Below are 25,708 nucleotides of genomic sequence, written 5' to 3'. Positions count from 1 at the left end.
GATGGGTCAAATCCAAGCTGCATTGAACTGCTGCAGTTATGGAAGAGGAATGGTCATTTCTGCCCATTTCTGGTTAAACAGAGGCAGCTCAGAAGATTCAGATGAGATTTAGCTGGCTACAGGGCACATCTACCTCATAGCTTTTGTGGTGCTCAGATTGGCACAGGAGATTTGGGTTCCCAAGAAAGTCTGGAGGGAATTACCACTACGGCAGCCAATTCCCAGCTTGGGTTTTGCAAAACCACATCCCAGCAAGGACCCAGGCTTGGATCCAAGTGTTCCCAAGGATTCAGGAGTCCACTGGAAGAGCTGCTGCGCCCAGGGATGCTGTGGGATGTAACTCTGGGAACTGGCAGCTTCTGCACCTCTGAGTGCAACAGAAAGGCCTCGCTGTATCTGAGCAGAAGAAAAAAATCCAAGCCATCGGTATGGACAGTGTTAGCGTTGCACAGGTTTATTTTGACTCATCACACGTAATCTCAGGTGCCCACTGCAGGTGGTTGGGGTTAGAGCCTCATCACTGGGAGCGTCACTGCTCTTCAGCAACTCCCCACTACAGGTCTTTTGGGTGAATACAACTTAAACGAGATAAATTCAGGCCAAAAAACATTCAAAACCCATGAGGAGACTTCAGAGGGACCTGGCTTCAGCCTTTCACTGGTGTCTTATGGCAGCTCATTTGAAATCCATTACACAACTAAATTAAAAATAAACATTTACAGAAGAGGGAGTGTGTGACAGTGTGTGGTCTGTTACTGCGATGAGATAGATGTCCAGCCTCGGTAGCGACACCTCTGCTAGTAAACTAACCCACGCTAGATGGGGTCTCTGGCCCTGAAGCCAACTGACCCTGTCCGGCCACGTCTGTGCAATTAAATGCTCTTGACTATCAAATCTGAGTGGCTGCATCCAACTTGCCTGTGGGGAAGAGACCCTGGTCTTGTTCATTCCTGAGCCATGTCCCAGGATTGCCCCTCAAAACCAGACCAGGGACTATGTTTCACCAGGCTCCTGTGCCCATGCCCATTCCTGACACCGTTTGGTTCATCGGCACGGACCCAGTTTTTGTTTTGAGGAGATGTTGCAGGAAATGTTGAACCACCCGTTTGCTGCTAAGAGCTTAAATGCAGCTGTAGGTCTGTGTCAGATGGTTTTAGCACGAAGGCAACAGCTCTTCCATCATTCTGGTCCCTCTCTGTGGTCAGCAGCCCCAGGAAGGACGGCTGCAAGCCGTCGGGTGTCTGCCTGCAGCACAGCGAGAGCTGATCCCCAGACTGAGTTTGCATAGGCACATCTGAAATCTGACAAAAAAGGGTGCTGGCAAAGCAAAAAAAAAAAAAAAAAAAATCTAAAAAATCGCATTTTCATCAGAAATGTGAAAATGCTGTTCTTCACTCTTTGGAATCTGCATTACTGCGTCTCGCAGGGCGCCCGCTCCCCCCGTGCTCGGTGCTGTACAGACACAGCATCCAAATTACTGGGGGGGGTCTGGGGCACCCCTGGTCTGACTGGCATTTGAAGGGAGGTGGGAAATCCCAGCCCTGCGATGTGGTTTGTCAGGCCCTGGTTGGGATGCTGGACCCAGGAAAGGGCTGTAAATCTCTCCCTGATGCCCGTGGGGGAGAGGAGGGACAGTTTAGGCAGGAGAAGGGAAGGGTAAAAAAAAAAAAAAAAAAGGAGGCTGTGAAGGGGTTTCTCTCACAAAAGCTGAATGTGGGAAGGGGCCTGGGTGGTTAGGTGTCGATGGCCAACACTTAACCCTTCACACCACCAGGTTCGCGAACACGGTGGTCCTGAGACACCACATATGCAATGGCTGCACATGGGGACAGACGTGTAGGATGCTTTTGAGAACCCCCAGGCTTCGAGGGGTTAACCTTCAGCTCCTGGTGAAGGAACAAAATCCTCTCTGTCCCCTCTGCCTTTGCTTCTGGCCCCAAGTCAGCCAGCAGCTGGGGCACGTGCCTCTATCAGTCCCTCCTTGGAAGCAGTTAAAATGGTTTCCAGCCCTACTGGGGGAGATGTGGGAGCAACAGGCACTTTCCCAGTATAAAAGACAGGCAAAGGCTGGTTTCTGAGCTGGTTTCTGTCCAGGGATGGATGGTGCCAGCAAGCAAGTACTAGCCACGGTGCCCAGAGATACCCACCCCAGGGCTTCCCGGAGATGCTGATGCAGCCTTGCAAAACTCCCCTCCACACGTTGACCTCTGGGCAAGCCGTGGCATCTGGAAAACGTTATCCCAAAGCTCTTCCGAGTGCCAGAGGACCCCAAAGCTCCTTGGAGAAGGGCTCGTAGCTCTCCGTGGTGTGCAACGGGAACAGCCGCGGGGACACCAACCCGGGTCCGTGTCGGGAAGAACCACAGGCTCCTTTGGGAGTACACCAGCTCTCTGGGCATCTCTGCAAGCCTTTTGGGTCCCTGCCCTCGACAACACCCCTTCATCCCTGTTACCCACGCCGAGGGCATCTCTACCCCTCCTCCCTCGTTTGGGTGCCGGAGTCGGAGGATGTTTAGGACCCAGGCTGCGCAGCTCCTCCCTTTCAGGTCTCTCCAGGGTTATTGCTTGGTGGGAGGTAGGTTCAGGGCTTGGTGGTATGAATGAAAGAGAGAGAGGAAATCTGGACTGAAAAGCTCAAACTGGAATAGCTCGCCTGTCTCCAGGCAACAGGCCTGACGCAACCGCTGGGGGAAAAAAAAAAAAAAAGTCCCTTAAATAAAAAAAAAAGCACACACAGAGATTTCTGAAGCGAGACAGAGACGAGGATGAGACAGTCTCCTGAAGGCACTGGTGACACCGCTCTGCAAATACCAAGTTGGAGACCCGAGGCGGAAGGAGGGAGCCAAGATGTCCGTGCAATCTTCCCTCTGACTTGGTCCCCGGTAAGTTTGTTGCTCACGTTGGCTTGGCCGTGCTGGGGCTGGAGGGGGGAGCAGAGCCACCCTGGGGACACCCCGCTGCACCCAGGACAGGAGATGTCTGAGAGATGCCCGGTGCTAGAGGGGACCCCCAGCTTTTCTAGCCCCACTGAAAGGGGTAGCAGCAAGGACCAGGTCCCTGGGGAGCATCGGGGTGGGGACGATGGAGACCCCAAGCACCGTGAAGTTCAGCACTGGCATCCGGTACGCCAGCTACGATGTAGTGGGGCTGGGGGCTTGCATTGTCCCCTGCCCAACCACAATCTCCTGCCTTGCCGAAATCCCCTGGAGATGGCCGGCACGGTGGCTCTCCGTTGATTGGGACGGGCTGGAAATCAGGGCAGGGTTTGAGTCCTCCTTTACGGTGAGGCTTGTGGATTTTGCTCTTAGCTGCGAGTGGTGTGGGGGTACTCACCACCTTCAGGGGGATTTTTCTGCACTGGATGAGGTGTAACAGGGAAGAGTCTGGCCAGGTTTCGGGACGATCACCTGTTGCTCCCTCTGCCCCCTCCCCGAGATTTGCAAGAGCCCTGGAAAGGTTTGTCAGCTTGTGCAGTGCAGACATAATGGGATAAAGCGTGGTGGCCTCGCAGGGCGTAGCTACCTTTGATTTTTGAAGCAGGCACTGTGTGAGCAGAACAGGTTTCCACCTGCTCAGGTCTGGCCCTTGCAGCTCACATTAACACTGAGGGGGAGAAAAAAAAATCATCCAGAACTTCTTCGGAGCCCTTTATAACAGCTTGGGGCTAATTGCTAAAATAATACCGTCAGCCCATACCCCTCCCAGAACAAGCTCTTGTGCAACCCCAGCCAGCGCACCCCGGTGCGATGCACACCCCTGCACCCACACCCCTGCACCCACACCCCTGCACCCACACCACCCAAATCGTACAGCCAGCACCCTCCCTAGTCCATGCAGACTGACACCTCTTCCCCAACGGGCACCCGCTCAGGGCTAAGGAGACCCCTCCCTATTTTCCTAGGATGCTCCCTGTATTATTTGGCACTGCTCTGCCCTTTGGAGATTTTTCTACATCAGGGACCTCAGTGGAGGGGGGGGTAAAATGGATGAAAACCAAGTGCCTTGTTTCCAGGATCTATGTCTGGCTGGTACCACGTTATCTCGGCTTTGTCTGCTCACCCCCTGTATCCTCTGGACTCCCCACTTTTCAGTAGGAACAAGCCTGTTTTGGCTGCTGTGGGGTTTCCCTCTGCCAGCCATCATTTCAGCATACTGGGGCTGTTGCTGTTATTTGCATCTCGGGTCTCCTCCGCTTTCAAATGCCCATTGCAGCGGTACCTCAGATGGGGGGATTTGTACAACACAAAAATAAAGCAGAATGGGAGGAATCCGGCTTCTCCCGGGCTCTGGGCTTGCAACAGCTCTGCAGCCATTAGGTGTTTGCAAAATGTAGCAGAGACACTGCAGAAAAAAAAAAAAAATAAGCAGCCTCAGAGTAATGTAGCCTTTCTGGGGGAAGGGAGTGAAGATCTGTTTGTAACCAGCTCGCCTGAAATAATATTAAATAACAAAGTGCAGCTCAGCATTGGGAGAAGGCAGGTCTGAGTGCAGAGGTTGTACGATCATTGCCCGGGCAGCCGCCAAGGCGGGTAATCGGATGGGACAGGGAGCATGTAAAGGGGATCAGGGGATCGCCGGGGGTCTGACCCCGCTCCCCCAATCACTTTAACTTGGAGCCTCGGGATCTCGAGTGGGAGCTGGCCCTGGCGCTTCTCACTGGGGGGGTGAGCTCAGCGCTGGGCAGAATGAAGCCCAGCGAAGCCAGAAAGAGGATTTTTTTTCTGAAAACATACTCTTCTGCCTTCCATGCTGCATTTAAGGAAAAATAACTCCCTGTGCCAGTCTCCGGGGAAAAGAGCATTTCTCAGCCTGATCTGGCTCATTCCCAAGGAGTCCCAGCCCTTCACATTACCCTGGCTGCACGAGCACAGAGGTCCCTGCCTGCTCCATCTGCTCTTTCCTTGCCGAAACGCGGCTGTGCTTGGGGTGGCAGCAGGGAAAATAAGGGAAGGAGGTGGCTCTGCCAAACCACAGGTCCTTTGAGGGTGTCTCTGGGCACAGGTTAGGCATGCCACCTCCAGGATTAGGTCTTAAAACCTGCTTGGACCCTGGGGCAGTGCATGGAGGAGCAACCCTTGCCCATAATCCGTGGCTCCCTTCACCACAACAGACCTTACCAGAAGATGACTAGGGTGGACAGGGCGTCTTCACCAAGAGGCTGTAAACTTGCCTTTGCTGCTGCTGCTTAAGCCCTTTCCCTCTAAGAGTAATTATACCTGGTTTTGGCTGAGGGGCTGAGACCATTGACCCCCTCCAGCTTCTAGTTTGCAAATGCTTCCCACTCACTGGAAGACCGGTTTGTGGGAATGCCAAATATCTGGCAATGCCAAATATCTGGCAATGGCCATCTTCATGCAGGATTTCCACTTGACCGCTGGAAATCTGCTGATCAATAGGACCCGAGCTGCTCTGAAAATGGAGCAGCCAGGGTCCATCTAAAGCAGGCAGCAACCTCAGTCCTGCTTCCTCGAAGGGAGCCTGCTTGATTTTGTGCGGGGGAGGTAGGAGGGACAAGATGCAGCTAGGCAGGAAGGGACAGATGTATTTATTGAAGCAGGTTCTGACTCTGCTAGTGATGCTGGAGATCAGCCTGGGAGAAATACCTTAGGGCAGGGAGTGCAAACTGGTCCCCTGTTATCTCTGCACTTCTGCTCTGCTCCTCTTGTCAGGCTGGTGGATTGGCTGCAGTCACCCATTGCTCTCCCCTCCTCCCCTCATTGCACTCTTTGGGGGTCTGTCTGGGGGTCATTTGGGCAGAAGGATGTGCCAGGGTGAACCCTCACCCTGCTCCAGGTCAAACATGAAGGGAAAGCCCCACTTTTGCCCCTGTGTATCTGTGAATGCCACGTCGACACCTGAAGGGCTGAAGCAGCAGGATGGGCTGCTTCCCTGCTGCTGACCTTAGCATCCAAGTTGTCTGGGAGGTCTTCTAGGGGTTTGTTCGTGGCAGTAAATGAGCAGGAATATCCAGGTGCACTCAGGATCCCATTAAGCCAGGTGCTGTACCCGTATCTCAGCCCACTCTGTGACCACCTCTCCAAACCCCTGCAAGGGCATTGCATTCTGGATCAACCCCGGGGACAGAAACTCGGCTCCTCCCTGGGCTTTTGTCATGTATTAAGCTGGAAGTCAGGTTTCTGTGTATGTGAAGGGACACAGCCAACGTGGGCAGCCCTACAAGGAGGTCTGAAGGAAGGGTCACCAGACCTGGACCTGCGCTCCTGCTTATGATGCCCAGCTTGGTGACTTTGGTGTCTTCGTCTTGGCCCTGGAAGGAAGGCCAAGCTCACAGTCCACATGAGTGTGGCCAGGAGGTCTCCATGGACACTAGGTCCAGTGGGCACTAACTGAGAGCTGGCGGCCCTGCCATGACCCTTGCAACCTTGCATGGACAGACGTCCTTCCATCCTGCCCCAACCATTCTGAGCAGGTAGAGAGCATCTGATCCTGACAGCACCAATTTCAGCAGGGCCCTCTGCCCCGGAGGGAGTCTTGGCTTCAGGATCAGGCAGATCTTCTGCTGGAGTCTTCTCTTTTTGGGGGGAGGGAGGCTTTGGGACAGTTGAAAAAGACATTTGGGAAGCAGATGAGTTTTCTGCAGGAACAGATTTCAGGTGCTACAAAAAGGGATCAGGTATCTAAATGCTGGATAATATAACCCAGGGAGATTGGCTCTCCTCTGAGTCTGTGGGATGGCCAGGGGAGTGATTTGGTCTCCATCTCTGTAGGAGCCTTGTGCAGAGCAGCGTGCTACAGCCGTGCTGCTGGGGGGGGACTGTGGCAGGGGACCCCAGGGTGAGGAAAAGCCCAAGCTCACCAAAGCCCACAGAGCACAGGAGCTCCTCTCCTGAGCGAGGTCATTTTGGCATGGGGAAAGGAGTTATTCCTGTACCACCTCCCTGAAAGGGAACCACCAGCTCTAGGGAGCTGTGGTGTTGACCCACATGGGTCTCTCCTCCCTTCATCCGCTGCCCGGGGCCTCAGCATCTCCACTGCCTGGAGGATGCTCTGGAGCCTCAGTCCACCACCGTGCAGCAGCCAGAGTCCTCCCTTACTCCATTGCTATGGCAACCCCCTTGCACAGGCACCTCCTCCTCGCTGTCCCACTGCCAACCTCTGCAGACCTCCGGGGGGGGTCAGTCATCCCCACCCCATCCCCATCTTCTTGCTCTGCCCAAAAGGAAAGCAAACACGAGTCTCCCTGCGTGGGGTATGCACACTGGGCACCGTCCCCCCACCTCTTGCTCCACCTTGGTATTTCTTCAGCCCGTTGTTTCATGCTCAGGGTCCTTCTTACTTACTAGGACCTACAGAGCTCAGTGATGATGTTAGCAGGTGCAATTTACTCTAGGGTTTTCTTTTGTAGGAGATCAAGGGATGTCTGCATGGCCCACAGGGTGACACCTATGCAAACCCTTGGAGCAAATGCCTTGCAAACAGTCAGGGGATCCACATCCCAAACTCTGTGGATCATAGAGGGTGTCCCTGCACTCATTATAGTCAGAGCATGGGGACGCAGATGAGATGGAGGGACCTGAAGATGCCAGAGGTGAATGTCCATACGTCTCTAAAGATCCTTAGAGCTTTTTTCCTGAAGGCCGGTTGCACGAACTCCCTACTCAGTGAGAGGAAAATTGAGGCATAAAAGGGGCTGAAGTGCTTTTTGAAGGTCATTAACAGGCTGAACCATTACCTCTGCCCTGTTTAACCCATGCCAGAAATGCCATGCAGGCATCCCTTCATCCTGCAAAAGGACTTCCCTTGGCCTGGGCTTTATCTCATGCTGAGGCTCTTTTTTCTTCTCAGAGGCTAGATGAGCAGAGTAATATAGACTCTTACAATCACTGCTGCTCCTCTGTAATAAAAAAAGGTATTCCAGTAAGCTGAAATGCACCAGAAATAGCAAAAGGAGCAGAATAATTTGCTCCCCACACCTCTGCCTTGGCTGATAGTTTTATTTATTCTGCTTTTCCCCTCTCATTTCCACCCTGAGTGTTTCTCCCTTCTTTTTTTTTCTTTCTTCTCCTAGACATCTTGCTCCCCAGCGTGTGACCTTCCAAAGCACCGTGTGTCCTTATTTATAGCCCTTAATTATACAGGCTGTACCTGTGCTGCCCTGGTCCAGCAGATACCAACCAATCCTGCTTCGTGAATGCCTCATGCTCAAAGCTGACCAGGGCTCAGAGCTGATGGGGAAGGTACAGATGTATAAAACTTCTGGTTGCATGCCTGGAAGGTAGAGGCATGTAAAACTCCCGCAAAGTAAAATGCTGTGCCTATCATCATTTGTGCAATCTCCCTTTTGACCATGAACAGCATCTGAATTTATTGTTGTCCATCATCAGTGACAATAAAGCAAAGCTTTTCTCACACCCCTGTACACCTCCCTGTGCCTCTTAGTACTTGCCCCATCACACCTGGTCTGTCAGGAGATGTTCACATGGGTCTCCTGATCCCCTGCTCTAATGTAGGGGCAGGGATGTTTGAGGGTATGTGATGGGGACGGGTCTTCTGCATCTGCCTCAAGGTTGGAGGAATGGCTGCAGTGGGAAGTTGTGGTGGCAGATTGCGCCGCTGGACCTGGTTTCTTAGAGCATAGGACACCCCATGAGCTTCACAAAGTGTGTGTGGCGTGGCAGAGAGCAGGATTTGCATTGCTGACCTGCAACCATGCAAAAGCCAAACCTCAGGGCATGCCAGCTTGGTGAGTCTTGGCATGGTAGGACTTCACACCCAATCCAGTTTGACAGTCCTGTTATTTCTCCATCCTGGACGTGTGCTTCTGCTAATCCCTTTGCATTACAGCCTGCAGGGTAGGTCAGTTAAGCTGACTTCTCCAATGGAAACCTAACCCAACAAAGAAATTAAAGGGGTTTTTGTCGTCTCGGTGACCTGATGTGTCCTTGTGCCTTCAGGATTAATAGGATTCATGCAAGAGAAGGGGGAAACCCCTAAGCAAAGGGTCTTAGTGAGGTGGAAGCAGACCCTCACTCCATTTTGGTGCCAAACTCCTGTTACCCCTAGTTAGGCATGGTATGAACACCCGGCAAGTGCATACTGAAGACAAATCAAGGGTTAATCACCTAAATTCCCTTGCACAGGCCAGCCTAGGGGGAAACTGAGCCTCGGGCAGGGAGACTGGGAGTCTGTTGATTTGAGCTGGAGGCCAGGTTTGTTCCTGGGAATTAGGAAGCTCTCAGGCAGCAAACAGGTTTGTATTACAGCCTTGCACACGGACATTTTTCACACGCTTACCACTTTCAGATCTCTTTTTCTACAGCAGGTCTTTGACCCAAGTCCAAGATATTGATAGGAAATTAGAGGTGGCTCCTTTCGTCATTTTTGAGTTTGGACAGGCTGGGCAACAGACGTGCCTATTTAGGGGGTGTCCCTACAGAGTGGATGAGAAATTTCGTGTTGCACCGGAGAGGAGGTGAAGGTTGGGTTGGATCTATGCTGCTTTTAGGGTAGAAAAATCAAATCCCTCTAAAGCTGCTGGGAGGCGGTGATGGGGAGGGGGAGATGGCAGTGGGGTTGTGACAAAGGGGATGCTCCAAACTGCTGTCCTGTTTTCATGGTCCAATGCTGTAAATGAAAACTGAGCTGTACCCGGGGCTGAAATAGCAAGGGCCTTTTCCACCCCAAGGATTTTACACATGCTGAAGACACAAGACCAAAGAATTTGTGAGGGCTCTGCTTTGTAGCTGTGGCATTCAGAAAAGTCAGACTTACAATAAAAATATTGTCTTTGCTAGGGGTTACCAAATCCAGTATCCCAGTGTGGAGCTGCAGCAGACTCTACTGGGCTGCTCGTTTTGGCCACACCTAGCAATCTCCATCTCAATGGACAGAAAAAAAGCTCAGAGGTGAGGTCTTTAAAGTCATTAGGTGTTTCCCTTTATTGATTTCGGTAGGCTGGAACTGGAGGCAAGTGAAATTCATCCACATGTCCTCAGCTCTGCAGAGCATCCGTGCAGGAGCTGGTGCAGGACCTGACTTTCTGACAGGGCAGTCCTCTGCTTTCCCTTCCATACATTCTATTTTTCAACAGAAGAAGGAAAATTGTTGCTGCTCGAGGCATGAGAGCTGTTGGCTTCAACCTGATATAGTATCTGTGTTTGCTCCCGCTCACTGTAAAACTCTCATTAACATAAATAGGAGCAGGAACAAGACCGCAACATGACTAATTCTCCACCCCCAGACTGTCTGTGTGTATATTATCAACTCCTCGTTCAGCTCATGTGCCTGCACACAATTGTGGGATAAATCTTGCTCTCTGATGGTGTTTATTTTAAATTGAATCTTCTTGCTGAAAAGGTTCGAGAGGCATAATTATGGTCTGGATGTCAGAGTTACACACGTCTTTGTGGGCGCAAATAGCAGGGAAAAGAATGGCTGAGTAACTCGTATTGCTGTGATTTAGTGCATCCAGTTAGAAAGCTGCATACGTCCTGGCTGGTCTTTCTGGGCATGTTACCAGGCAGGCAAAAAAGTATTTTGTTTTGTGTTCAACGTGTAGACGAAAGCGCAGCCATAGCTGAGCTTACAACCTTGAGAAAGTCTCTTATCTGATCCTACCATCAAATGAATGCAGAAGCTGCCTGAGCTTAACTCTTGCGGAGTTGTTAGGGTCCTCTGTCCCACCAGGTCCCACGGAGGCAGCTTTGGCTGTGGGCACAGCTTCTCCAAGTCCACAGCCCATGGCAGGAGGAGCTACGAGTTTTCCCAGGACTCTGTGCTAGTCCTCCTCCAGGGTGTTTTCAAGGAGACCATCGGGACCATTCCCAGTGGGCAGACTGGACGTGTCCAGTGATGGAAACCTGAGCGCAGGCATCTGAACCTAAGCCGTGCCAGCACCCCATTTACTCCCATACTTGGCTGGGGACCATGCTCCTGCCCTGAGCCTGCTGGACAGGAGGGAACTGAATCTTATGGCTGTAGATTGGCATCTTTAGCAAACCTAGACCAAACACAAATCTGTAAAACTGGGGGGGGGGGGGAAGCCACTTTTCCAGGCTCCCCTTTTGGCTCAAACTCCTGGGAGAAGTTTGGGTTGTCTTACTTCACCTGGACCTGTTTTGCCCAAGTGGAAAGATGTAGGTTTGCCAGCCAAGAAATCAGCAAAACAGCACGCATAGACACCCCAACCCCCAGCAATGGCCATTGCTGTCTCCAGAGGATGTTGAGTTGTGTGATAGAGCTCCAGAGGGGTCTGTGAATGTGTCCTGGCCTCCTTGGCAAACCCTTTCATGGCCCCTTGAGTTAAGATTGAAGATGTAGGTAACCAGAGCTTCCCTAAAAACCAGAGCTTGTCTGTTCCTGCCCCAAAAGCAGTCAGATAGCTGAGGTGAGGTAACACTTCCCAGGAGCACCTTGGCACCGTGCCTCTCCCAAAGCCCTCGCTCCCTCCGCTACAGCAAGAGCCGTCTCTCTTTTCTTGCTCCCTTTTCCTTCTCAAACTGGAAACCTACCCTCTGCTTTTCTTCTAGGTGTTCGTCCAAGGCCGGTGTGGTGCTTGAGTGGGAGCCACCACCGCCGTGGCTGTCCTCTGAGGACCTGGTCAAACCTTGAGGATTTCCCATCCCCGTCCCTGGTCCTTTGCAGCACACCCCTATGCCTTTTGACTCCCAGAGAGGATGTCTCTACCCAAAATCCAAATAGAAGAGGTGCTGGACAGCATGGATGCCGGCTCTGGAGGTGCTGCTCCTCCTGACGACCACCTGAGGACCCTCAAGGCACTGACAGAGAAGCTGAGACTGGAGACCAGGCGCCCTTCCTACTTGGAGTGGAAGGCGAAGCTGGAGGAGCAGGCATGGAAGAGCCCCCAGCCAGCGGGAGAGGAGGACGAGGAGGCGACCGAGGCCAAAAAGGCCACGGGGGAGACTGTCCCTTTGAGGAAGGTGCAGCTGCATCTCAATGGGAGCCCTGCCCAGGACAAGGTGACTCTTACCTCAGGGAGAATAGGCGGCTTTGAGAGCATCGATGAAGCTTTGACGTGGCTCAGGAAGGAACTGGTAAGTGGTTTCCTGTCCCTGTTAGATAGCACACTTTTTCAAGAGGGAAAAAATAAAAAGAATGAGGGAACAAGCGACTCCTTGTTCCTACCGGCCTTCAGCCCCAGGTGAAAAGGCAACAATCAATCATTGTGTTTTCTGTGGCTGGTGGGAGCAGGAGCCACCCAGGGAAGGGAAAAGATGAACGCCAGAGCATCCATAACCTCAGAAAAGGAGCTGGGCCAGTCTCAGCATCCCTGCTGGGATCCAGCAGACTGGGGAAACATGGTCGCTTGAACTGGTTAGGATTTTTTAGCAGTTTGCCCCCTCCCCTCCTTCTCTAATTATATCTCAACACTCGGATGAATACAGCAGGTATGAATACACCATGAATACGTGGGCACTGCTGGTGTAATAGCAATTCTCTGATGGACATCACGAAGGGGTGCTTCGTTAGGGGTGTAGGAAGGAAGCATGACTAGATCCATCCCCTGGATCTGCCCTTGCAGCTTGGCTGTTGGTGGTTTAGGAACTCCCTCAGCAGGAGATTGTAAGCTGACCACTGCATTTAACAGTCATTAGCAGATCTAACCTCCAAGTGTTTGCCTAATTCCCCCTTTTTCTTTTTTTTTTTTTTTAACTCATAACTCTCTATAAGGTCTTGTGGTAATCTGCTTCCCCCAAGTCATTTCTGCATGGTAAGACCAAGTGCTTCCTTCTGTTTAAAACTGTTGTGGGATCCACTTGTTCTGACCACGTAATACCTAACAAATAATATTCCTTTTTCTGCTGCATGCATGATGCCAGAACCTTACCTCAGACCCCTCCTCATCCAGCTCTTACAGGTTCATCGACTGTTGGCTCCTGCTTCATTAGAAGCCAGCCCACGTTTCTGTCATCCTCCCATCCCACCCTTGGGCCCTATCTTACACACATGTTTATTTCTGGTAGTTATGAACTGGTAGGTTCACAGAGAGGAAGGCAAGACAAAAATGTTACACCGGTGCTAGGAAAATACAGAGAGCCAGGGCATGGGTGCTGGAATTCATCTTTTATATGTTGTGTTGCTATCATGGTCTTTGGCACAAATTTGGCCTGAGCCAACTAGCAGCTCCCAAAGCAGCTCAGGAGTCAGCCTGGGGATAATACTGAGGAGGAAGCATGGATGCAGCACATCTTTTCTGGAGGCCACGGGAGGTCAATAGGATGGACATGACTGGATCAGGGCTGCTGTTTTCAGGGCTGGAGAATGGGCCCTGATGTTCTTCACAAGTGTAGGAGCAAGCAGAGACCAAGACCACCCTTGCAGTGATCCTTTCCTTCTCCTCATTGGAATGAAAAATCTTTATTATTTGGCCCACATGTCTGGAAACAATTCATATCACGTGGCTTTGTTTCTGCTGCCTAATTGGAAGTTTGCCTGTGAGTCCCACCAGCATTTGCCACTGTATCGACAACAGCAATATTTGCAAGAGGGTCCCCGGGGACTGGGACAGCACTTGCTCTTCAGATGCACTTGTGAAAATGCTTTTATTTGTCAACTTTTTGTTGCTCTTGCTGTATTCACCAAGCTAGATTGATCTCCAGAGAAGTTATTTGCAGAGGTGGTTCTGGATGTCACAGTTTTAGTGGTTGAGACGTTTCTCAGGACCACGGCTTTCACAAGGCAAGCACAGTGCTTTCAGGAATCCACGACTACTAGGAAGAGTTTTGAGCTTATCTCCTAAAATCACTCAGCAGTCTGTAGAATCTCAGCTCCAGATCTGAGACCTGAATCTGGGTCCGTGCTTGCATCTGTGATGCAATCTTAAATCCATAGAGTCATAGAATCATTTAGGTTGGAAAAGATCTTTCAGATCATCAAGTCCAACCATTAACCCAGCACTGCCAAGTCCACCACTACATCATGTCCCTAAGCACCTCATCTACACGTCTTTTAAATACCTCCAGGGATGGTGACTCCACCACTTCCCTGGGCAGCCTGTTCCAAGGCCTGACCACTCTTGCAGTAAAGAAATTTCTCCTAATGTCCAATCTTGGCACAACTTGAGGCCATTTCCTCTTGTCCTATCGCTCGTTACTTGGGAGAAGAGACCAACCCCCACCTCACTACAACCTCCTTTCAGGTAGTTGTAGAGCACGATGAGGTCTCCCCTCAGCCTCCTCTTCTCCAGGCTAAACAACCCCAGGTCCCTCAGCCGCTCCCCATCAGACTTGTGCTCCAGGCCCTTCACCAGCTTCGTTGCCCTTCTCTGGACACGCTCCAGCACCTCCATGTCCTTCTTGTCGTGAGGGGCCCAAAACCCAACACAGGATTCGAGGTGCGGCCTCACCAGTGCCGAGTACAGGGGCACGATCACCTCCCTGCTCCTGCTGGCCACACTATTTCTGATACAGGCCAGGATGCCGTTGGCCTTCTTGGCCACCTGGGCACACTGCTGGCTCATGTTCAGCCGGCTGTCGACCAACACCTCCAGGTCCTATTCATAGTGGACTTGATGTAAACCTAAAATCTCAAGATGCCTAAAGTCAGTAAGAAGCAGATTTTCCTTCTTAGAGCCCTGGATTTTAAAAGATTTAGTTTGTTCTTTCAGTTTCTGCCCATGATGGAAGTATAAATTTTCTCAGAGTCCGATTCTACCCTTTAGACTGGGGTGTGGTATATAAACCACCATCTGATGAAAACTAGAAGTTTAAATTAAAGAAGAAAAAGGGCAAAGCAAACCCTAATTGTTCCTCACTTTCCATTTTCCTGCCTCTTAATTATACCAGTCTTTGCTGGATCTGGACGTGACTCATGTAATTTAGAACAATTTCCCCAAAAGAGAGAGCATGTATTTGACTGACCACACAGCTAAATCGCTATGTTGGAGGCACTATTGTTGGGTAAGAGCTGCCAGCAAACAGTGAGAACACAGCGAGGCCATCGCATCACAGGATGCTGGAACAAAAAGATGCATTTCACATTACATTTCAAGGGTGAAACCCAGTTTCTTTTCCAATAAAGGAACAAGCTTCCACACATCCCAACACAGCCAGGATTTTTCCTTGTTTATCCCCACGTTGTGACAGTAAAGCAAACGGGAAGGCTTCGGAGCAGGATACGGTTATGTCTAAATTTCTACATTTACTTAAGGCAGGAGCCAAAGCCAAAGCCCTCAGACAGCACCCAGCTCAGGGCAGCCAGGCAGGGGTCCAGCACCCCACACCTTGGGTAGGGTCACCCTAAGTGGGCAATCAATCCTTTTGGTCTAGTTTAACGTAGGAGACCATAGACCTGGAAGCACCACACAACCCAGTCTTGCCCCAAGCAAGTGTGAGTATCCCGGGCAGCTTTCTGAAGATCATCCAAAAATGATCCAGTAGTCATAGCTGGGGTGAAATCTGCCCCCATCACGCTGTCCTCTGCTGCAGGATGAATTCTCCTCCACTCTACACAGTCCTCCATGGGAAGTCATTTTAGAGTATGTAGGATTCATCCATTCAATGAAAGGGCAAAAGCTGGTGTATGTGGAGATTTCTATCCAGGAAAGAAGTACACCAACCTGTGCCCTTACTGAATGAAATGCAACGATGCAGGACATGCAGCTCCATCACCCACACTGTGCAACCCTCATCACAGCTACCGGTGTATTTAGGCTGGGTTATTTCAATAGCATGGTCCCAGCATGGTCTTGGCTTGTACCAGTTAGGATCCTGCCAAACAGTTAGAGCTTCAGCAGTTTGCACATGCTGGGGGCTGTTCTCAACAGGCAATTTGTACGCGACCACCCAATTTTGGAATTATCTCTATCCCAGCCAAAACCGGTACAGGCAACAAAGTGAATTTAGTAGTATGTGTATGCCCAAACTTCCCCTTGGCCATGGTGCTACAGAACAGGCCGCGGCATGGGTTAGTTGCTCGGTCAAGTGATAGTCCAGGAGTGCCCAGCTTTAAAATTAAAGTTACCTGTAAAATCTGTAGCATTACTCCCAATCCACACAAAAGGGGTCATCCAACGCTGCCAGGAATCTGCTTCCGTGTCTCCAGAGTCTGCTCTGGTTCAGGTTCAGCCAGGTTCAGGCTCCTCGTGTTCAGAAGTGAAGGACAAACCCAAGGTCTTACCGTGCATCTGCTGTTCTTGGTCCTTCACCCTGCGTGACCCGTCCCAGGACCTGATTCTGCATGTTAAGCCCTGGCCCCGGTTTATAGGATTGACATATGCCCACTGAGCTCCAGCCAGCCACGCCAGCTGGGACCTGCTGAGAATCTGGCCCCGAGAAGGTGATTTATTCAGACATGCAAACTCCTGCTCTTGTTTTCGCGCTGAGAGGCTCTGTGGAGGTGTACGAGCAAATTGCAGCACTCGGCATGTGCTGAACCGCCCCGGGGCTGCAGCGCTTCCCTCCCCAACTCCCCTGCCTCTTCTTTGCCCTCGTGTTTGCCTTTACACTGTCAAGTGTGGCTGCTCCTCATCAGTGCTGAAAGTAAAGCCATCACCAGCCAGGGTATGGTGACAGACCCAAGGATCAGAGTGGTCAGACTGTATTTTCTTCTTTGTTTATGAAATTTGTCAGAACAAATGTTTACATGTTCTAAAATTAAGCCCTCAAAGTTCTCTTCCTCCCAAATGTGGTTGAAGAACAAAACTCTGCTATGCACTCGGACATTTTAGGACAGCTCTGACTTTGTCCCTGTAGGAAAATACGCTTTCCATCTCAAATTTACCAGCATGAAATCTGAGGTGTGTAAGCCAGAATGCAGGAAAGACTCTTGAAAAGGGACACAAATGTTTGATGCTCTCTCCTGGGAAATAGTAAAACACCTATGTCCTGTTGGTCAGACATTTATTATTAAATATTAACTGCTATTATCTCCATTTGGGATATTGATATTGGCTGAACAAGTACTTAAGTGAATTTAAATAACAATTTGGCACCAAAAGAATGTTGACATAAGCCTCACTGCAGATTGCTCTGTGGTTTTTCAGAAGTGGAGAGGAGAAGAGCATGGATATGGTGATGGAGACTGGCCTGCGTTGGGAGTCCTCTGCTACATAGCAGGTCCAGGAAGGATTTGTCTGTATTTGTATTTAAAGCATTGAAAGGACATGGGCACAGGCGTTGGAGGGGGGTCATCTCTTCTGTTAAATTGTTAGAATTGGGGCACAGTTTAGGAGTTATCACAGAACAGGACCATCCCCAAGGGGAACTTGGGTGCAGCCACCCTGTTTTGGAGAGAGAGGGATTTTCATGGGGTGGTTGTGGATTTATGCGCATAGCAGAAACGTAACTGCAGAAACATCTGAGAAATGATGTGCTCTTCTCCTGTGTAAGCCCACATGTAAGCCCACTGAGATGTCCCTCTGTTTGCCTCATTCAGATGCTGCGCTGCCAGGCTTTTCCTCTGGCAGTGGGCTTTGTCCTAGGTACAGCATTCCCAATCCTGAATGCATTTTAGCACCCCTTAATTTAACCAAACCCAGAGGTAGCTAACTCCCCCAGGAAAGGTAATATGAAGATTAATTCTGAGGGAGTCCACACAGACTAAACTCAACACTGAAGAAGGGTGAGATTTGGGACCCATGTCAGGCTCTGCAGGTGTCAGCTGGCAGAGGTGTCCTGGACTTTGGTGGTGTGTAACTCCCAGGCACTGCAGAAGGAGATTAGATACCTCGTTTGGGGCTGTGGGTTGCACTACAAAGGCACGAGCATCTAAAATTAACCACGGCAGGGTGGCATCTGAGCACCTTTGAAGATGAAACCTCAAACTAAAACACAGACTTAACTGACTTCTCTGAAGTGTTTGGCAAGGGTCTAATACCTGGCCTGTGCTTCTCCATGCTTGAATCCAAGTGCCTGTACTTACTTAGGAAAGCACCAGTTTAGATCTAAGTTTCTTTTGATCTTTTGGAAATAAAAAGGACTATCCCCATGGGAGCAGCCACTTCTCCACAGACCGTCACCCTGAGCTTCATGGACCACAGACTGGGATGCTGTCCATGGGGCACTTCTCTTTTGAGAAGAGGTCCCAAGGAGCTCCACACCTCCACACCATGAGGTGCTTTGTGCTGATACATCCCTCCATAGCAACGCAGAGGTGGACCACTGGCAATGGGAACATTATTGGTCTTCCTCTCTGTGACCATATGGTTAAGGCAAACTTGAAGGCAAGTCTGGGCTACTTCTACATATTTGGGCTAAGCTACCTAGACTGGACAGCAGGCAAGGATACATCCAAAACTTTCTCTTCCTCCCCCACATTAAACATCCCTGGGAGACTCTGAGGCTCAATCCAAACAGGTTCCTGGGTTCATAAGACTTTGGGCCTCTGTGGTCCAGCTTTGTGAATCAACCCAGGAGCTGCAGTATCTCCTCTGCCAGGAAGGACCTGGGTTTGGTTCCCTCTCCCACCCAGGGAAGTTCAAATCAGCAGCTTGTCCACCCCAATAGCGTGCTCCAACCATGCAGATGAAAGGCAGCTTTTTGCAAGCTGGAGCTGGGCGTGCAGAAAGAGGCAGAGTGTGTTAAAAAGTGGTTTGTGTGAGCAAGGCTCTTCCTGCATTTGGCATGTGAGACTCGAAGGAAGCAAAATGCATAGCTTCTGCTGGGTGCTCCCCATGGGTTTCTCCAGAACATTGCTGGGTGCTCCCCGTGGGTTTCTCCAGGACATTGCACAGAGTGTGTGGGATCATGCTGTCATCCTACACAGATGAACTGGTGCATCGAGTTACTTTGTGGTGACTGGCCCTGTGGGTGAATTGTGTAAACCAAAAACCCACGGCTTCCCATGATGTGACCCCTGTAATCCCATTATTTCTTTCCACGAAGCTTTGTGCAGCTCTGCTGACCTGACAGTGCTCCTTTTAAAAAGAGATCATTCATCATTTTTAGCGATGGCTTGGTCTTCAGCGTGGGATGGATTGAATGTTTCTAGTGCTTGTGAAGAGCCTCTGGGAAAGGGAATGAGATGAGGATTTCTGGGTTGTGATACAAATTTTCCTAATATACTCAATGGTTTTGAACAAAGCGAGGTTTAATGGGACAAGTCCATGGAGGGAGGACAGGGTGTTTGCAGCTTGATCCAAGCCCCAGTGATGAGTGGGAAGAGTGAGAGAGGATATGCCTGGCAGAGCAGCCCACTTCTCCTGCCCACAGTGAGGCCTTTCGTGCTCTGTCCCCTGCCCAGTTTTCATCCCATGGACCTACCTCCACAGGACCTGTCACCATGCAAGGAGCTCCCAAGCCCTCAGGAAGCCAAGGCAGGCTCCCAAGGGGTGCAAGCGGTGACTGCCCTCATCCCCTGTGCCATCTCCTCATTGTGCACATCATCCTTTAGTCAACCATTGCCAGGCTTTGTTCCTCACCCATCCACCTTTCTTTCCTGGAGGGCAGAAGAGGACTTTATCCCCCTTGGGAAAGCCTTGGCTGATGGTGCAAATCTGACAGTCACCCTCATTTCCCTGTTCAGCCCCAGAGCACAGCCAGGCAGAACTGTGTCTAAGATGGTGTCACAGCCTAGACGATCAATGTAGATGGGTGGTGGGTTTGTCCCATGCCACATTGCCCCCATCCTACAGGCCATTTGGCTGTGGAAGAGGCTGGTTCGGCAAATGTCAGGGTCAGCAGGTCCGATGGGGTAAGGAAAGGTGACTGGAGATGGAACACCTGAAGGACATGCCCTGGAGAGCTTTGTCTTCCAGCTTGCATGAAAGCAAGATGGCTTCCTCAAAAGACAGGGAAAGCAAGAACCGGTCAAAAAGTGGAAAGCTGGTTTGCAAGGGAAAAATAGCAATTTCCATCTTATATCCCTCTCCACAATGGCCTCATAATTGATTTTTAAACCCTTTTTGGTGTTGTGTTTTTTTTTTTTTTTTTTAATCCCACATTCCTCAAAGCATTTAATGAAAGCATTTGTTGACACTTCTTATGTAGCTAGATAAACTGACAAGAAAGAATGACCAAGGGTCGGTTCAATAACACCCACGATCGCCTTCCTGATAAAATGTCAAGTTGCAGCATTCATTGCGAAACAGGGAAAAATGTCAACAAAATGAATTTTTTTTCATTGCAACTCAGGTGGGAGAAGAAAAACCTGCCGAGTGGCGTAACTCTGCTGGGGGCACAGGCTACGAGGTCTGCAAGGAAATAGTGGGTTTCTGAAGAAGGTAAATGGCCACAACCCTGCCAGATTTTATGAGAGAGAGAGAGAGATTCACTCTGAGATTTGTACAAAGGTGACTTAATCCTCTCCAGGCAACCAAGCTGGAATCCACTCGCTGGCTGAGAGCACCAGGCAAAGTCCTCCAGGGTGCCTCCATGATGCAGGGGTGAGAAAAGCCTTGCCTGGTTTGGATTAACTTTCATTATACTCGTGTCAGCTCTCGGCTCAGGCTCTGAGCACAGCATTGCAAAGGGCTTCCCGACAGCTGCAGAAAACAGCTGAAGCAGAGCCAGGCTTCCCTCCAAGCCCTTCAACCTCCTTAGGTGGCTGCTTTGCCTTGCTGTGAGACTGGCAATGCTGCAAGGGGCAGTCCCGACATCTTTGGAGGCATTGCCTGGAGGAGGAGGGATTGTGCCACAAGCTAGAGCAACCCTGAGGGTGCTCTGGTTGACAGCCTTGTTGCAGCAGCCCATGCACGAGACCATCAGAAAGGTCTCGTGTAGAAATACCAGGGCCACCTGCGGAGCCTCCCAAGGGGAATTTTCCCTCCTCCCTTCCTTTCTGCAGCTTCATGTACGAGCCACCAGATCAGGAATAAATTTATCCCCCACCCCCAGAGCTACATCTGTACTTGTAAATCAAACAGCTCATTTTCAGGCCTGGAGGCAAACTGGTATGGTTTGGCCACGTCCATGCTGTTAAAATCCAGACAAAGTGGCTGTATCCCAAATGCCTTCCGAGGATGAATCCCTCTGTGCTAACTCCTGAAGAGTGCCTGTGGGAAATTGCTTAGGACTGCGAGAGCTGGCCTCAGCTCAAAGGACGTCAGGACCTTGCTCGCAATCAAGTGGAGAGACTTTGTTGCAATGCACTATTTAATGCACTGCTATAGATGTAGTCTGGGTCTGTTTCTGAGCTCGTTCAAACCACAGGGAGCCAAGAAACCAGTGGTACAAATCAAAGGAGCGAGGTAAAGGATGGATTTGGGGTCAGGGCAGCTCCACAGTGCAGCTGGAGATGAGCTCAGGGCATCATCTCATGCACTGAGAAGTCAGCGAGGACAGCACATACCCAGGGAGACATTGGGAGGGGAAAAAAAAACCAACAAACAAAACAAAATCAGGAGCTTTCGTACCGAGGAACTCCTTCCAGTGCCAGTTCGTGTCCTGCGATGGTGGCAACACCAGGGAAAGAGGCAGGGCATCGCATCGGGGCAGATGTAGGACTGTTTTCCAGCCAGTTTTGCTCCCTCCTTGTCTCCAGTAGTTACAGAGAGTTTTAAGCCACGAGGTTTGCTAAGAGCTGTTTGGCTTCTCTCCCACCACTCTCTTTTCTTTGTGGCTTGTGGTTTGTTGCTCTTCTGTGAGGAGGGATGTGGGGTGAGACGTGGGGATTGTCTTCTTGGCATCTGCTGTTCTAGCTCTGCCTGCTCCTGTTCCCCAGACAAAGGCTGAGTCTTGCACCAAGTGTTCACCTCCTTCCTTCACCGCCCCCAATATCCTGTGGCAATAAATTTTCTGCTTAATTATAAGTTGGAATTTAAAAAAAAAAAAAAAGCTCTTTTCTTTCATCACTTCTGAATCTTCCAGCTTCCAAAGTTAGGTGCCAAGGGAGGAAAAAACCCTCTGAAACACTTAGCTCATTAGCCTGCGGGATAGTTGTTCTCTCTCCTGTGGGAAACCGTGGAGGTCCCATCCCGAGAGCCACTTCAAATCGGCGAGATCAGACATGGGGGATGTGGAGGGCCGCATTCCCGGCTGCCGTGAACCAGCTCTGATTTATGCAGGCTGGAAACCGGGGCCAAGTATTTGGGGATCGGTTCTCGGGGGTTCTTTTAATTGGTCCTTTCCACCTCTAATTGCTACTTCTCACTGTGGCCGCTCCCTTATGAACAAAATTAATTTGGACTTTGCTTAAGGTTGAGATGGAGGCTATGAAGCCTGCACTGATGGATAACTAAGCCAACAACTTTGGTATGGCTGGCTATAATTCCAGTTTCCTGGTGCTCCTGAAAACCTGAGCAGGCACAGATTTCCTGAATACTAAAAATTCACCATCCTGAGCTGGTATTTGACTGGGATGCATGGCTAGCTTGGAAGACCCCCGTCTCCTTTCCAGTTCTTTGCAATGGGTTAGCATCTCTAGGTGAGTTGTATTTCCAATTATTTGGTGCAGCCTCTAGCAGGGAGCAACATAATGAGCAAATTTGCTGTGCCCTTGCCAATACCCTCTTCCCTCCCCACCCTCCATCTTGTGTTTCAGGCAGAAATGCGCCTGCAGGACCAGCAACTGGCGAGGCAGCTCATGCGCCTCCGCAGCGACATCAACAAGCTGAAGATCGAGCAGACCTGCCACCTGCACCAGCGCATGCTCAACGATGCCACGTACGAGCTGGAGGAGAGGGATGAGCTCTCCGATCTCTTCTGCGACTTCCCCCTCGTGAGCTCCTTCAGCCTCTCCACGCCGCTCAAGCTCATCGGGGTCACCAAGATGAACATCAACTCCCGCCGGTTCTCGTTGTGCTGAAGGGGGGAAGAAGAGGGAAGGATGGGGGAGAAAGAGAGAGAGGACTGGGCAGTGCCAGGGCTCTCTCCGCCTGACGGCTGGGTGAAAAGAGGCCAAAGAGGGGCAGAGGGAACAGGAGCAAACAGGGAACCCACAGCTGGTCTTGGTGGCAGGGCAGAGCAGCAGAGCTGGGCACTGAGATGGCACGGAGATGCTCATTGAGAAGATGGGACTAGCACGGAGGAAGCGTGGAGAGCATCTGAACCCAACATGTGCACTTAGCCTGCTCCTTTGCAAAGTCCCTTCTCCTTCTCTTCCCCCCACAGTAACTAAGAGAACGCAGCTCCAATGTGACTGTTTGTACTCAGAAATCAAAAGAGCGGTGTGTCAAAGACCAACCACAACGCAAAGCAAAATCCCTTTTCTTTTCCCCTTTACCTTCTCCCAGGCTAGAGCTGTCTCTTCAGAGTCACTCTCCTCCCTGGAAGTCTCTTTGGGCATCGATCTTCAGCCTCTGCTGATCCAAGTCCAGGGTCCGTGGGGCTATTTCAGGTAGGAAGCTGATTTCCAGTGGAAAGGAGCCCTCCCAGCAGGTGAGGGACTGTGGGTTAAATGGTATGCAGCTCCAAGAAGTGGTGAGAAGATGTGTTTGTTGACTTGCTCCGTTGAGTCCAGTGTACTCTAGCTTAATTTTGCCTGTGGTATAGATTACGGACAGATCATGGACACATTTATATAGAGACTCCAGCCAGCCAGAATCTCCTGTGTGCCCTACGAGTTATACCCAGAGCAATACGTGTTCCTGATCTTGCTGTCGCCAGCAGTACGGCAAAGGAGGTAACTTACACCCAAGACATCTCATATCAAAGAAATCACCCCAGGCTGACATTCCCCCGACAGCAGCACCAGCAAATCCTGGATCCTCTGTAGCAACACGCATCCATCTGAGAAAGGAATTTCAAGAGGAGAAAAGGGACTTTTGTGTAATGAACATAAAGTTATAAAGACTATAAAAGTAAAGGGAGAAATATTGCTGTGGTGAGCTTTGGACCTGCAGCAAACACATTCCTTCCCTGCTTGGCAGAATGTAAGATGGATGCTGTATTTTCTTGCCTTTCAGTGCACACAGCTGCACACCTGCCTGTACATGGCACGGAGGGCAGAGACACCCATGGCATAGCCCAGCAAGGGCAGGGACTCAAGAGGTCTAGCCATGGCAATCTTGGGACTCCTGGCACCCGAGACAGTCTGTCTAGAGGAAGCATGGGTCCCTCTAGGTTCTCCCTCCTGTGCCAACACCTCTCCTGACCGTGTCAGAGCGGTGCAGTCTCTCAACCCATCGCCCCAGCCCAGCTCTGCTCTCCGCCGCATGCCCAAGCAGAGAGCTCTGCGGCTGAGTGAACGTGACTGTGTCCACGCAACACCAGCCCAAGCCCTGGGGACAAGCAGGAGATGCAAGCCCACGCTGAGCTGAAAGCTGTGTGGCTGTGTTGACGTGCCTGTACCTGACCGTGTCTGTAAGCTGTGTGTGTGCATAAGTTGTTGTGTGTGTGCATGTGAGCCCGCAGGATGCCTCTCTCGGGAGGTTGAGTGGTGGACCCACGTCTTTGTTCCCAAACGTGACGTGAACCAGAAGCTGATGAGACTCTGCCATGCCTGGGAAGATGCAATGAGACTTCAAGACCTGTGGTTTCCACAGAGAGCTTAGGTCGATGCAGAGAAGACAAATAATTCATCTGCCTCCACAGGTTTCTGTGGGAGGAACAAATTAACATCACAAAGGGGTTCACAGCCACATGGGGCTGGGGACTGGCAGGGACTCTGGAGCTGAGTTCAGTCCTCTGTCTCCCATAGTATGTAACCCCTCGGTGATGCCTCCCCCTCCACTTCAAAGCTCACTGAGTATCATTTCTTTCTGCTAAGGAAGGAGGTATTTGGGGCACTGGAGCTCTATCTATACCAGTAAGTTAATCAGTGCTGTGCCTGGGTGCTGAATCTTGTGTTGCCCAGACAGTGAAGGTTTAATTGGGTTGTGGCCAGACTGTCAGTTGGCCTCTGGACAAGACAACCAGCCACGATGTCGTTTAGTTTACTAGTAGAGAAATAGCCTTATTTCCCCATGGATATCTTGAAAAAGAAAAAAAAAATCTCATTAAAATTCTTCTTTGTTTACTTTTTTAATAAAAAAAAAATCAATTCATATCCCACATGTTGATTTTCAGAGGCATTTTCGATCAAAAGATAGCAATGACGACTTTTCAGTGAAAATAATGCCTTGGAAGAGGGGGACTGGTTCTCCCTAGGATCAGCTAGAGTCGACTATAGGTTGGACCTGCCTTTGGGCTCTTGTCTGGTAGCCAAATGCAGGAGGTTAGTACAAGCACAGTCTTAGGAGGTCATTATATGTGGCATTAGAAATATCAGACGTCTGGGTTCCAGACATGTATTTTCTGCATTAAGTGGAATGGGGGATGGTTATAACTGCCAGCTGTTCGTCGAAATGCACAATTTTTTAATTATAAAATTATGTCTGTATTGATTTCTGCCTCTGGTCTCTCACTGTGTTCAGTGCTCCAGCTCCAGCTCTGCCTGGAGAGCGGTTGGGGAAGCACCAGTCTGGTGTGTTCAAGGTTTACAGGTGTGCAAGGATTCCAGTCAGGTTTCTCTATCCACACACATCACTGGGACACCCCTACAGATCCATCAGCAATTGATGCCTTGCAGTCTGGAGGAGATGGGAAGATATTAAGGTGGGAACACTTATTACGTATTTGGACAAAAATGTATGGGAAAGAAAGCCAAAAAAAAAAAAAATCTCACTCTTTTATGTTAGGTGCTGTTTTGTTAGTCAGCCACTGAGTCAAAAGTGAGTCCAGGCACTTAAAAATATATCAGGCTAGGGAAGAAAAATAAATAGAAGTATGTCTGATTTTTGCTGGACTTTGCTTAAAAAAAACGAGTCATCCAAAGGTTGGGTGTGCCTTGAGAAACATGAATTCAGGTCACTGCTCCCACCACAAAATTCCCAGAAAAGAACCACCAGGTCTCAGCTGTCTGCAATGAGATGA

At 50.4% G+C, this 25,708-nt stretch overlaps 2 protein-coding genes across 2 annotated transcripts in view; one reads left to right on the top strand and one right to left on the bottom strand.

The window, feature by feature from the left end:
- MTMR9 (myotubularin related protein 9) overlaps positions 1–25,708 on the bottom strand; it is a 151,308-nt gene that overhangs the window by 25,901 nt on the left and 99,699 nt on the right. The window lies entirely within an intron of this gene.
- Positions 840–25,708, top strand: FAM167A (family with sequence similarity 167 member A). Its single transcript, XM_075144878.1, has 3 exons — positions 840–2,881; positions 11,489–12,013; positions 22,398–25,708. The coding sequence occupies exons 2-3, from the start codon at positions 11,636–11,638 to the stop codon at positions 22,659–22,661; spliced, it is 642 nt and encodes a 213-aa protein (XP_075000979.1). The 5' UTR covers positions 840–2,881; positions 11,489–11,635; the 3' UTR covers positions 22,662–25,708.

Source organism: Calonectris borealis, chromosome 3, assembly GCF_964195595.1.
Source record: "Calonectris borealis chromosome 3, bCalBor7.hap1.2, whole genome shotgun sequence".
Classification (NCBI taxonomy): domain Eukaryota; kingdom Metazoa; phylum Chordata; class Aves; order Procellariiformes; family Procellariidae; genus Calonectris; species Calonectris borealis.
The sequence above is the reverse complement of the archived record's forward strand: the minus strand, read 5'-3'. Positions and strand labels throughout refer to the sequence as shown.